The sequence below is a fragment of the Cheilinus undulatus genome, linkage group 3 (assembly GCF_018320785.1).
Source record: "Cheilinus undulatus linkage group 3, ASM1832078v1, whole genome shotgun sequence".
NCBI lineage: Eukaryota > Metazoa > Chordata > Actinopteri > Labriformes > Labridae > Cheilinus > Cheilinus undulatus.
Genome location: NC_054867.1, coordinates 31,295,738 through 31,308,753, shown reverse-complemented (window position 1 = coordinate 31,308,753; position 13,016 = coordinate 31,295,738). Strand labels below are relative to the sequence as shown.

The 13,016-nt window shown below is 39.8% G+C and overlaps 1 protein-coding gene across 1 annotated transcript in view; it reads right to left on the bottom strand.

Moving 5' to 3' along the window:
* Positions 1–13,016, bottom strand: part of bsnb (bassoon (presynaptic cytomatrix protein) b) — a 108,956-nt gene that overhangs the window by 55,127 nt on the left and 40,813 nt on the right. Inside the window, exon 3 of the mRNA XM_041782911.1 lies at positions 9,646–10,428. Coding sequence (XP_041638845.1) covers positions 9,646–10,428 — 783 coding nt within the window. The remainder of the gene's footprint in view (positions 1–9,645; positions 10,429–13,016) is intronic.

Here is a 13,016-nt window from a genome sequence, read left to right as displayed (position 1 = left end):
AATTAAGACCAAAAAAAAAAAAAAGCTTGATATTGAAAATGAACTGACATTGGCAGTCTCAGAGCTGCACCCAGGTCTCAAGAAGATCTGTAACATCAAATAAGCCCACAGTCATCACTGAAATTATTGCGGTTTTTATTTTAAGGGGACTTGTTCACCTTCAGATAGTAAGATTTTTAAAATTCTTTTTTTTATGCTAAAATTCTAGACAAAAAGGAATTTTTTTGCAAAAATTGCTAATAACAAGTGTGTTTGTTGTACATTAGCATGTTTTTACATGCCAGGGTCAACTCCAATTGGTACAAATAAAACCCCTAAAGTGACAGGCTGTTTGCCTTTTTCAGCCATCAACTAGCCATTTAATAAAGCCCAGTAACTGAGCTCATCTTAATCTACATCAGATTAGTTTTATTAGCTTTAATATCATCAGGTTGGGATAATCTTATCTGGCAAATCATCTATGCAAGTGGTTCCTTCATCCTTATATTTTCCTGTATGTGGCCCTCGGTAAAAAAAAGTTTGGACACCACTGCAGTAACCAAAGAAGGGAGATGTGTAGATATGAAGGAAGCAAATGAAGATTTAAGGTTTAAAACAAGTCTTGTTTCAAAGCAGAGAACAGTAAAGTGAAGAACAGTGTACAAATACTGCAAGAGACTAAAAAATTATTTTTATCTTTAAAACAAGTTTCAAAAAAGTGTTTTGTAAGATATTACCTAGAGGCTGACCGATTATCGGCCGGATGGGTCATCAGCAGTAGCCATTTGGCATCACTTCCTGTTTTCTTGCCATTACTACACTTGAAACCAGAAGTTTACACACACTTTATAAAAAATTAAAAAAAAACAACAACAACAACTTTTTTTTCTCACTGCCTGACAGTAATTTAGACTAAACTTTTCCTGTTTTAGGTCAGTGAGAATTACCAAAATTATTTATATTTGCTAAATACCGGAGTAGTGAGAGAGAGAATTTTCAGAGAAGTTTACATTTCCTCAGTATTTGGTAGCATTTCTACTGGATGACATGGGTCGAATGTTTTGGGAATCCTTCCACAAGCTTCTCACAAGAGCTTGCTGGAATTTCGTCCCATTCCTCCTGACAGAACTGATGCAACTGTCAGGTTTGTGGACCATCTTGCCTGCACACGCCTCTTAAGCTCTGCCCACAAATTTTGTATAGGACTGACATCAGGGCTTTGTGAAGGCCACTCCAAAACATTGACTTTTTTTGTCCCTAAGCGTTGAAACTAATTTAGTGTATGCTTAGGGTAATGGTCCATTTGGGTGACCTATTTGTGCCCAAGCTTTGTCTTCCTGGCTGATGTCTTGAGATGTTGCTTCAATATTTCTACATAGTGTTCTTTCCTCATGATGCCATCTATTTTTTGAAGTGTACCAGTCTCCCCTCCATCAAAACACCCCCACGACATGATGCTGCCACCCCCTTATGTCACAGTTGGGATGGTGTTCTCAGGCTTGCATGCTTCCTCCTTTGACTTCCTAATATAACAATGGTCATTATGGCCAAACAGTTCGATTTTAGTTTCATCAGACCATAGGACATATCTTCAAAAATTAAGCTCTTTGTGCAATTGCAAACTGTAATCTGGCTTTTTATGTTGCTTTTGGAGTAATGGCTTCTTCCTTGCTAAGTGGCCTTTCAGCCCATGTCGGTACAGGCCTTGTTCCACCATGGATAGTGACACTCTCTTATTCAGCCAGCATCTTCCCAAAGTCTTTAGCTTTTGTTCTAGGGTTGATATACACACATTTAGCACCAAAGCATGTTCATCTCTGGGACACAGAATCCATCTCCTTCTCTTCTACCCTCTTCCTGAGTGGTATGATGGCTGGACATTCCCATGGTGCTTATCCATGCAGTTCAAAACATACTCCATTCTAAAATCACATATCATTAAAAATATTTAATCCCTGATGGTATATGAGGTGGTATAAAAATGAATATGAAATTGGCTTGATTTTCTATCTGATATAAACAATTAGAGGAAGGTTTCAGTGCTTTGGCTGATCTCAGCAGTAAGTGATATCTAAAGATTTAACAATATCTTTAATGGTCATTCGCTCTAAATGTACATGACCTCTCCTTCCTCACCTCTCATGATCAGCACAGAGACTTCTGTATCAAGATATCTGATTGGTCAGTGGGCAGACTTTCACACCCTTACCCTGAACATAAACTGCTTCAGAGCAGTTTATGTTCAGTTTTTTGTGAGAAGTGAACCACCTTCACAGTAATGAATGCCCAGAGTTAACCCTTAAGTTACCTAAGTAATCAGGATTCCTCCTCCATACAGCCCCCCAGGGCTCACCTATTAGATTGAATGTTTGTGGACATTAGCTGAAGATTATGAATATAAAACAGTGTTTCTTATTCATTGTGATTAAGACAGTCTAATGTGGTGTGTTTATTGCATCTCAATAAAAACATCATGTTGCGATGACAACAGATTATCATTTTATCTTGCTGTCCTTTTTCTTGTACCAAAAAATTATAAAATAGAGCATACAGTACAAAAGAAAATAGAAGTATTAAAAGGCATGGAGCAGCTGATTGAGGCTGGGTGGGTGTTTGAAGCTGAGATGGTGTACCATCATCACTTTAGGAGCAGCCAGGCTGAGCGCGGCAGGCTTGGATGCATGATGCCAGCAGCCATCTGGCTTTGGATAGGACTCCTGAGGGAAAAATCGCCTGGTGCCAACCTTCAGAAAACGCTTCCAGTGTGTTTGAGAATGAGGGTGACATGTTCATCTATATTGTGTCTCTGTGTGAGAGCGGCGAGTGCAGAGCGGCAACACATCAACAAATACTACATGTTCTACATATGTTTACTGTATACCTGCTGCGTCTTCAAGGACACTGCAGTCACAGGAGATGTGGCCTGAATATAAAAATATCAATCAAAAGGATTTTCATCAAGAATCACTGAAAATAAAGATATGGTATGAATCAGTGCATTGCTCTAAGAAGCTGTAGTATATATGCAGGAGTTTAGCTGTGTGCTTGTATGTTTCAAATCAGAGGCAGCTTTTAAAGGGCAAGTTTTGCTCTACACAAAGTCTTATCTGGGATTTCTCATTATCAACAGTTCATCAGTTTGCTGCACCCTGTGTTCAAGGCACTAAAAAGTGAGTCAAGGTAGTGCAGACAGTGTTTCAGACTGTTTAAAGGTCTCTCTTTGCACAGTCTCTGCCTATAATTGCTTTGTCACAGCTGAGCATATTACAGAATGAGACTGTGTGCCGATGTGTGTCTCCCATAGTAATCCATGTTTTTTTTGTATACCGTGTCTATCCATCCATTATCTATTCCTCTTATTCTGTTCAGGGTTGCAGAGGGCTGGAGCCTATCCCAGTCTCTAGGTGAGAGGCAGGGTACACACTGGGCTGGCCGACAGACAATCACATGGGTTAACACGGAGAGAAACAACCAGCCATGTGAACACCTTGTAGAGCTGCTCTGTTACGGCAAAAGTCATGATCAAGACTATTTTGATAAGTATTGAGATCACGATCATGAAACTCAACAACATCAGTATCACATGCAATCATCAAACCTAAACACTCTTAACTAGGGCTGGGCAATTAATCGAAAATTAGATGAAATCGCAATATGGCCTGCCGCAATTTTACAATCACAGGGTGCAATATTTCTTTGATCTGAAATTTTTGTCAAAATAGCAGTTTTAAACTTTTCTTTTGCAGCAGAGATGCTATGCATGACATATAATGCAATCATTTAAGTACAATTTTTTCTTAGAATAGTCTATAAAAAATCCTACCTTCATTTTTGTACTTTTTTCTTATTAAATATGCAAATGATAAAACCCCTTCAATGCAACAATCCATATTCAATTTTCAATACAAGTCAAAATCTTCAGAATTAGATATTTTTAAAGAATAGTTCAGCCCTTTTAAAGAAATATAAGAGAGTTAAGGAATAATGGCATATCAAATCGCAATATTGGAGAAAAAAAAATTGCAATTAGATTATTTTCCAAAATTATTCAGCCCTACTCTTAACACATTTAAAAAGAAGCAATAAAGGGGAAAAAAGTAGAAAAACATAAATATATAAAAATAAAGCTACATCCAGTGCCTATAAAAAGTATGCACTGACTTGGATGTTTTATCCTTTTATTGATTTTATAAATCAGTCATAGTCAACATAATTTGGCTTTTTCAACCCAAAAATGACAACAAAAATTTTTTTAGTCTCAAAGTGAAAACATATATCTACAAAGTAATGTTAATTAAAGCAAAAAAACAAAAAAAAAAACGTGAAATAAGTGACTGTATAAAAATTCATCCCCTTTAAAATGATGGGTCTAATTCAACAGAGGACCTAACTGGTGCTTGTAGTCTCACAATTAGTGAAATTGGGATTACCTGAGTGCAGTGAATGCGTCTCAAGTGATTGTAGTCACTAGTCAGACTAATGAGCATGTCTTTGGTCTGTGAGTGGAAGCTGAATGACCTGGAGGGAATCCACATACAGGGAAAACATGAACACCCTGTCCAACTGGGACTACACCCAGGAACCTTCCCGTTGTAAGGCAAGAGTGCAACCCATTATATACTCTCTATATAACACATAATTACTTTCATAATACAAAAATAAGAAGGAGAAAACAGACATAATGTGAAATAATGAGTCATTTGTAGGTAAATATGAGGAGATAAAGAGGTTGTTCAAAGCCTGGCCTTATTTCAGCTCTCTATTGTTTCTGGCAGACTAAATCTTTGTGACCAAGGACCTGAGCCAGCACAGACCACAGCTGCTGACACTAGCAGCATATGCTAATCCTAAACTAGGTTTGTCTGATCCACCTAATGTCTCATTTTGAGGTTAAAACTCATACCTGAGCTGAAAAGGCAATGTAAAGTACAATTACAACTTTTTTGGTTCCAGTAGATTCAAAGAATGTTTGATGACGGAACAAATATATGCTCTGAGAGAACAAGCAGACTTCCAGTGTTTGATTTAAATCTTTAGATACAGCTGCAGTGTATCTAACATGCAGCATGTGTTTCTCATTCACATGCATGCACAGAAATACACACCGACATGGACACACACCGACCTTATGTGACATGAGGAATCAAACACAGCTCTCTCACTGCTGCACACTGCATGAACTATTTATAATGTTCTCCCTCATTGAATTATTGATGAGCTATGTTTTCTTTTTCTCTACATTTTTTCTACACTTCTGTGAGAAATTCAGTCGTTTCACTAATGATCCACTCGGGGCCTTGCCTCGTTACAAACAGGCCACACTTCAGTATCAAAATAATAGACACACAAACAGTAACACTGGGTGCACCGGCACAACGGTGAGAATGATCTACGAGGCATGTGGGGGAAACGGGTAATGGAACCATAATGTTATACTGAGACTGCAGGAAGTGAAATGTATTGCACTGTGTCAGACACACCTCCACCTGTATTTACAGAGACAAATCTAAAACGTGGCTACTTCACTTGATGGAAAGACAGAGCCATTCAGGAACGAAGGCTGACAGTAGTATACTGTAAATCAAACTGAGCAGCACAGACATCTAAAGTTTTATTTACAACAGGACTGCAGGGAGTCAACAATGACACAAGGTTGCTTTTTAATCTCCTTGAAAAATGTAATGGGGGAGAAAACCACCCGAAAAACAAGGACAGCTTATTTACTCAGAGCCACACGACTTTCAGCAATAATTGACGGGAAATATTGTGCGACATCACAAACAGTTGGCGTCCTCTCACTCATTATCTCGGATTCTCACTCCCTCTCTCCTCTACCGATCTATCACCTCTTTTCTTCCCTTCTTCTCCTCTGATATGGCGCTCGTGGTCTCATCACAGATTTAAGAGGGGCTGACTGATTTTTCTTCCTACGATACAGCACAGCTTAATTTGTTCTAAATGAATTATGCATTGTGTCAGTCATGAAGGCTGCGAAATATGTTTTCACAAACATTTTCTGCATGTTTCTGATTTCTTCAAGACAAATCATTTTTAGCAAAAGCACTGCTGCAGGGAGTAAAGACAGTAAACACTTGTTATATTTAATAATTAAATATCTGAGATCAATGTTAATTACGCTGCAAAGAGTCTTCCTTCACTTCTTCCTTTACCTTAGTAATCTATTTGTTTTCTTTTCTGGTTCATGGTGCATTTCCTACTGCTGTCAGAGAAAGAAAAATACTTAGTGAGATTCAAACAAAGTTGGAAAAACTTTTTCTCCTTTTTTAATCTGTTTAATGCCAAAATCAAGCCATAATGACATCACACATTAACGGTCTGCTGGAGGGGGCATCTGAGATCTGTGGTCTGCAGCCAGACTGTCTTGAATGCAGTCTCAAGGAAACTTTTGGTCAGCCTAATAACAGGTAATAAGCTGGAGCTTGGCAAGGTCTTAATGCTTCAGACAGTCAGACACCCCTAATTATGCATAACTCTTATCTTTCTTGGGTAAAAACAGATCATTCTTAGGGGATATTCACCCCCACGACAGTGTTAGTTTTGGCAGCTATTTTAAATTAAGGCTGGCCACACATATGACGATTTTCAAATCTTATACGATTTCAAAAACATGGAAGACAACAGGCATAAGGTCAGCCCTACACATGGGTCTGTATGTCACTGAGTGACTGCCTGACTGGGTAACTGAGTGAGTGACTACACTTTCAGAGTTGCGTCAGCAGAGGGGTAGCGACATCTAATGGCAGTTCATTGAGCATAGTGGCCCTCTGCTGACACCATGCTCTGTTATCCTTGAAAAGCAGATGGATTTGTCAGACTTCATGTCTGTCATAAGGCAAATCCATCTTGAAAAGCTGCAATCCACAACAGTTAAGAACAAGTTGCTTTGGCATGGGTCAGCGATCATATCGATCTAACTCCCAATAGTGAAGAATCCTTTAAAAAATTCCTGGATCCGTCCCCATGTGCCCCCCACCACAGCATTCGCCAATTACTCCCTTCCCGGTGGGGTGAAAACACAGTGAGGCAAAGCATTGGCTTCGCTATGGGTGGACTGTCATAGCGGAAGCATTGCCTGCCGGTGCCAACAGATGCACTGACAGTCTCACCCATGGTCTCACTGGATGACTGGAGGTCATGGAAGAGGGTGAATATTCCTCTATTCCTCCCAGCATTGTGAGTATTCTCGCCACAATTCGCTGTCTTTCTCTCTGTTACGCTCCGACTCGTCTCCTTGACTGGGCATGCATCTTTCAGACTCTATAAACTCCAAAACTTTGAATAGAAACACACCCAAAAATGCTGCTGGGATTGAAGTTACTTATGCTTGCCATCTCCTGGTGTAAGTGGTAACAGCGCAGACCTCCACCATTAGCCCTATCTCCCAATAGTAAAGAATCATTTAAAAAATTCCTGCATCCAGACGGTGATCTGGATCACTCCCAAAATCAAATCAGTTCTTCCTTATGCCATTTCTGACATTTCCTGAAAATTTCATCAAAATCCGTCCACAACTTTTTGAGTTATGTTGCTAACAAACAAACAAACCCACCCTTTCACATAACCTCCTTGGTGGAGGTAATAAACAACTAGGGTAATGTGAATGGACCAGTACTGAGTAAACAAATTCTAATCAGAAGTTCAACATGTTTTATTTTTGCTGTTAAAATTGGCCTTTTAAAATATATGTTTATGTGCTAGGATATTTTGCAGACAGCGTCAAATGGCCATTTAAGGAACTGCAGTTATTTCTTGAACACTGGCTTATTTTTTTAGAGCAGAGGTTACCCACAGTTACATCACTCAGACTCCATCCTCAGTTTAAAAACGTCTACTGTATACTCTTGCAAGCACAAACTCTGCAATTCATGCACCGTTTTGTTTGAGAAACATCACAGTTGTTTTGGGAAATAATTCATCATTGTTGAAAATGTTTGAATATCCTATAAACTATTCAAAATGATTATTTCCAGGCTGAGAGCCACAGAGATGGCAGGGAAATGATTTGAAATGAACTTATGCATTGCTATTTTTTTGCTCTTTTCATAAGATTTGTGAGTTTGATCCAAAAATGTTATCCTTTGTTTTTCTATTAATTTCATCGATGATTATTAGTTTGTTTTAAATCAGTTCTCCTGAAAGCAGATCTAGCAGGGCTTAAATCATACTTGACAAATTCAATCTGTCCAGACAAGTGTTACATGAGGCACTGAATCACCTACAGGCTTTCTAACCACACCCTCATTATAACAATGATTACATTTGTGCCTACAGCAGAGAAGAGTGTGACAAAGCAGAAACAGAAAAGTTTGGAGAGATTAGGAGGGGATGATGAGGAATAGAGTGCCAAACAAGCTGTGGAAACCAAGCTGAGGCACCTAGATTCAAAGTACAAAGCCTTACACCATGTCCAAATGGTTCTCACCCACTCTGAAAACAAACAACCTGCCGGCAGCTCACATGGACTGACAACAAAAACTGTTCACAGGTTTAAAAAGAATCTACCTTTTGCTGGATTGAGTCTAAAAACGCAGGCAGCCGAGCAGAAATGCAGCGCATCTAATGATGGAGTCTCTGTCATGAAAACGGAGCAACAGCCGTCTGCAAACTTTTTCTAGACTCTGAGCAGCAGGGACGCCTGACAAACAAATTATCTCTCTGTTTCCATAGCGATCTGTGAATGGCCTGTGCTAGTGACTGTGACAACCAGATGCCTAGGAAGACAAGGCTAGCCCATAAAAAGCCAGAGCTCTGCAGAAAGCCTGTTATTACTGCTATCATTCAATTGGACTTGATTTGCATAATTAAACCTTGTCATTGCCTTGCTCTGGGAGCCACTGAAAGTCTCTGCTCTCCTACCAAGCAGATGACGAAGAACAAGAGGGGCTCTTTAGGGAGGAATACCCTCAGTTGACTCCTGAGTAAGACTAATAAATACTCATATTAGGTATTAATTGGACTTGATAAGACTTTGTTTCCTGTGTGTTGGTCATATATTTCCACGCAGCTCCAGGCTCGAATGTTCATTGATGGTTTCTGTCACTGCCCGGGCTTCACTCTGCTAACTACATGAAAGATGGAGCTGAAAAAGAGCCGGTCCACACTGAGAAACAGAAAGAGAGAAAACAAGCTGGGAGAAAGAGCCGAAGCTTACAGGCTTACGTAAAGCATTGTGTCTAAATGCTGCACACAGAACCTGCAGCAGAAATCAAAATATCAAGTGGACACTGGCAGAAATGTTGTTTTTGTGTGTGCCCTTTCCTTTCATCTCCTGAAATACTATGTTGTACCCTCTTTGAGATAATGAGACATTTTAAAATCAATCATTCCTCAAAACATCAAGAAACAATACAACAAATGCTGGCAAAGACGGCACTGTGAATAATCTCAGATAAAACAAACAAGGCATTGTTTGCTATTTTAAAGCACCTGAAGCCAAATACATGAGTCATGCCAACAGGAATCCTCTGTAAAATGTCCACTGAGCCACACATTTATAAAAGTACAGGCAACCCATTTAGCTGCACTATGACACAGCATTTTTCACTGAACCAAACACATCAATAAATAATTTCCTTTTGAGTTTGTTCGTGGTCCTGAAGCCTTTTCACGACCTCGAACAAGCATAAGCAGGAAAAACAGTCTTACCTCGACTAGGTGTGGCGTGGGATTGAATCCACACAGGTTGCACACCTGTTGGTGGCACTGTGTGCACGTGTTGTAGTTGGGTTGCTCGGCTGTGTTGCCGATGTTGAGGTTGGTCTTGCAGAGAGGACAGCAGGCTTTGGGTTTAGAGGACTCCGGGGGAGCGTGCAGGTTTTGCTGCTGAGTAAGGGTTCGAGGCCCTTGCTGCTGTGCAGGCTGAGGTCCTGAGGGTTTACCCACCCCAGGCCCCGGACCAGGAGCTCCTCCTGGCTTTGGGGCTGGCTTGGGGGTCTGTTGTTGGGGTTGTGTAGTCTCAGATATTAAGGTGCTAGCTTGGTTAAGGAGAGAGGCACCAAAGCCAAACAGCTTCCCAAAAGTCTGCTCTGGAGGTGGGGGCTGTCGTGAAGGGGAGCTCCCCGCACTGCGAGTCTGGTCCTGGCGAGGGTGCTGGGGTTGATGGGCAGGGGAGCCACGGGACAGATCGGGCTGGGACGGGGCTTTGGCCATGCCAGGTAGAGGGACTGACCCTGGAGGGGGCTTAGTTTGTTGCTGACCTGGGCCAGCTGGACCAGTCTGTTTTGGAGTGGGAGCTGGATGGGCCTGTGCCTGGGGCTGTTTCTGGGGAGGGGGCTGAGTCTGAGGGGCAGGCTGTGTCTCAGGTTTAAGTTCAGGTTTGGCTGCTTGAGAAGGAGAGTGTATCTGTTGCTGACTCTTGGAGCGCGGTGTGTTCATGTCCATCCCCATCGCTCGCTGCATCTGACAGTTCAGACAGAGCCACTCCTGAACCTGCAGACAGAAGCACAGAGACAAAACAATGTTTCTAGTCGTTCAGCTTGAACACAACTGTTGGAGACAAAGAAACTCTTTGTTCACCTGCTTTTATGCCAAGTCTTAGATGTGGAGCTTGATAATTCTCACTTCTGTCAAATTTCAGCCAAGAAACAGTCCAGCACTGAATAAACATGCTTTTGAAATGTTCAAGAAATCAGTCTTATTGTTTACTTGTCAAGAGGGATCTAACTACATCTTGCAGTACAATAAAAAACATGATATTTTAAATTGATTTGACAAAAACTATATTAATTATTTCTTTTTTTTACCAGCAGAGGTCACTATCTGTCTGCTATTTTTATCAGTGTGACTTTACCCTTTCCATCTTTCTAGTTTTTGGTCTTTCTTCCTTTTACTTATTATGTTAGTATAAGTTGTTGCTCCTTCAAATTGGGGACAGAAGAAAGAAAGGTTGGGAGGACTGGAATGTATATCATGCATATCAAAGTCACAAACAGGTAACCTATGCAGTAAATATGGCTGCAGAGTGTACCTTTCCAGCAGCCCCTCTCACAGTCTGTTCATGGGAGACAGTCTATCAGAACAGAACTGCTGTAATTTGCTGGTATAACGTATTTCCAGTTTAAGATATTTTTTTCCCTTCAGTCAACTTTATTAACAAAGTGTCGTTTCACATTCATGAAATAACTACAACGCAAACATTACAGACTAAACGTTTCCTAAATAAAACAGAGAAAAGGTCAGAGGTCTGATCCAGGGTTAAATTATGTTTAGTCAGTTTGTTACACAAACAGCTAAAACTGACAATGCTACGCTAGCTATAAAATTAACATAACTTCATAAGCCAATGTAGCTAAGTTAGCTTTAGCAATGCGAGTTTTAGCAAAGACAGCTCAAGCTAAATTTAGCTAGGTATCTAGTTGCTTTGTAAGCTTAGTTTTAACTACATTAACTAAGTGGCTATGTTAGCTATCTAGATAAGTTATCTAGGTAGCTAATGCAGCTAACTGAGTTACGTAAGCTACATTTGCTGCATATTTCCTCATGGGGGATGAGCTTTTCCAACTGTTTACTGCCATATTAAACTTTGTGTAAAAAGGTTTTGCAGGTCAGGTTTTTAACTTTTTATTCTTGGTATCCGAACCCTTAACCCTATAACCCTTAACCCAGGGGTATCCAAACTAAGGCCCGGGGGACAAATGTAGTCTGTGGCCCAATTTTGATTGGCCCACAGCAAATTCTAGAAACATCCCAATAAGAAGAATTTATTAAAGTGATTTTTGTGACTAAACTGGTACAATTCTTTACATGGTAAAACTATTGGCAATCAAAATAATATCTTGTTTTCTAACTCCCTGATGAGTTTCAGCAGCAAATAGTACCAAAAATTTTCTGGGGACTGAGCCAGTGGTAGCTCAGGCCAAACAAGACCCCCTGAAATCTAACTGGCATCCCAAAAACCTGAAACTGATTGTCCGTTTTCCTTGTCGGCCATTAAATCGAGCATGTAGCATTAGTTCAGTTAGGTCATGGAGTTAAGGTCTCCCTCATATGTACAATCTGTAGCTAGACCCCTCTCAAAAATTCAAAATGAAACCAAAATATATATATATATATATATATATTCAAAAGCAAAATAGAAGGATTTCAAAATGTAACGAAAAAGGAAGACTATGAGTAATCAGCCAAATAAATTCAAGAATGATTTGTGATTCAGAATTGTAACTGTTTGACAGCCAAATATATTGTTTTTTTTTATCAAAGTAGTCTTAAAATTAAAAAAAAAGTATCACTAATTTACCAAGATAAATGAGGAAAGGGCACATCAGAGGTTTTCATTGTCAGAGTTTAAAAAAAAAGATTTTTTTCATAACTGATTTTAATTACCTCTCTGAATAATGTGTGAAATCATAGAAATTTGTGGTTATACTGTAATGTTCAGTGATGATTATTGTACCGTGAGTAGAGTGCATCAATATCTCCTACATCCGTCCTTGTAAATGGTCAGAATACTACAATAAAACGTTTATGTTTTGATTGTTTTCTGGATGCTCTACTTTCTGTCCTCTGTCCAAAAATATTCAATAGCATGAACCACAAAAAGTCTAAAAAGCCGCTGGGTGTTATTGTGAACATGGGTGTGTTTGTCTGCTTATGTGACAGACTGGCTGTCTTCTCTTTCCCTCATCCGGTGCATGCTGGGATTGCCTCCAGCTTGCTCTGAATAGAAAAAGAAAAGTGTATTGAAATTGAGTGAATGAAAGAATAATTGCAAATGATGTAGAATGCCTCATTGATGGCAGATTTAAACATCCCATGCCTCCACAGGGGCAGTTATTGGTAAACATCATTTACCTAGGAACAAATATGAGGGAGTAAATGTGACAGATGGGGTTAACTCATCAATATATGATGGCTGTCCCTGATTTTCTATCTTCCCTCACGCCTTTTCTGTGTCCTTCATTTTTGTTCTCCTTACATTCTCTCTCATCAAAATAACATTCCTTTGTCAGTAAATCCCTCCTTTTGTCTCCTGGTTTCTTTGCTTTTATCCTCATTCGGCGCTGTTTGGGCACATAAGA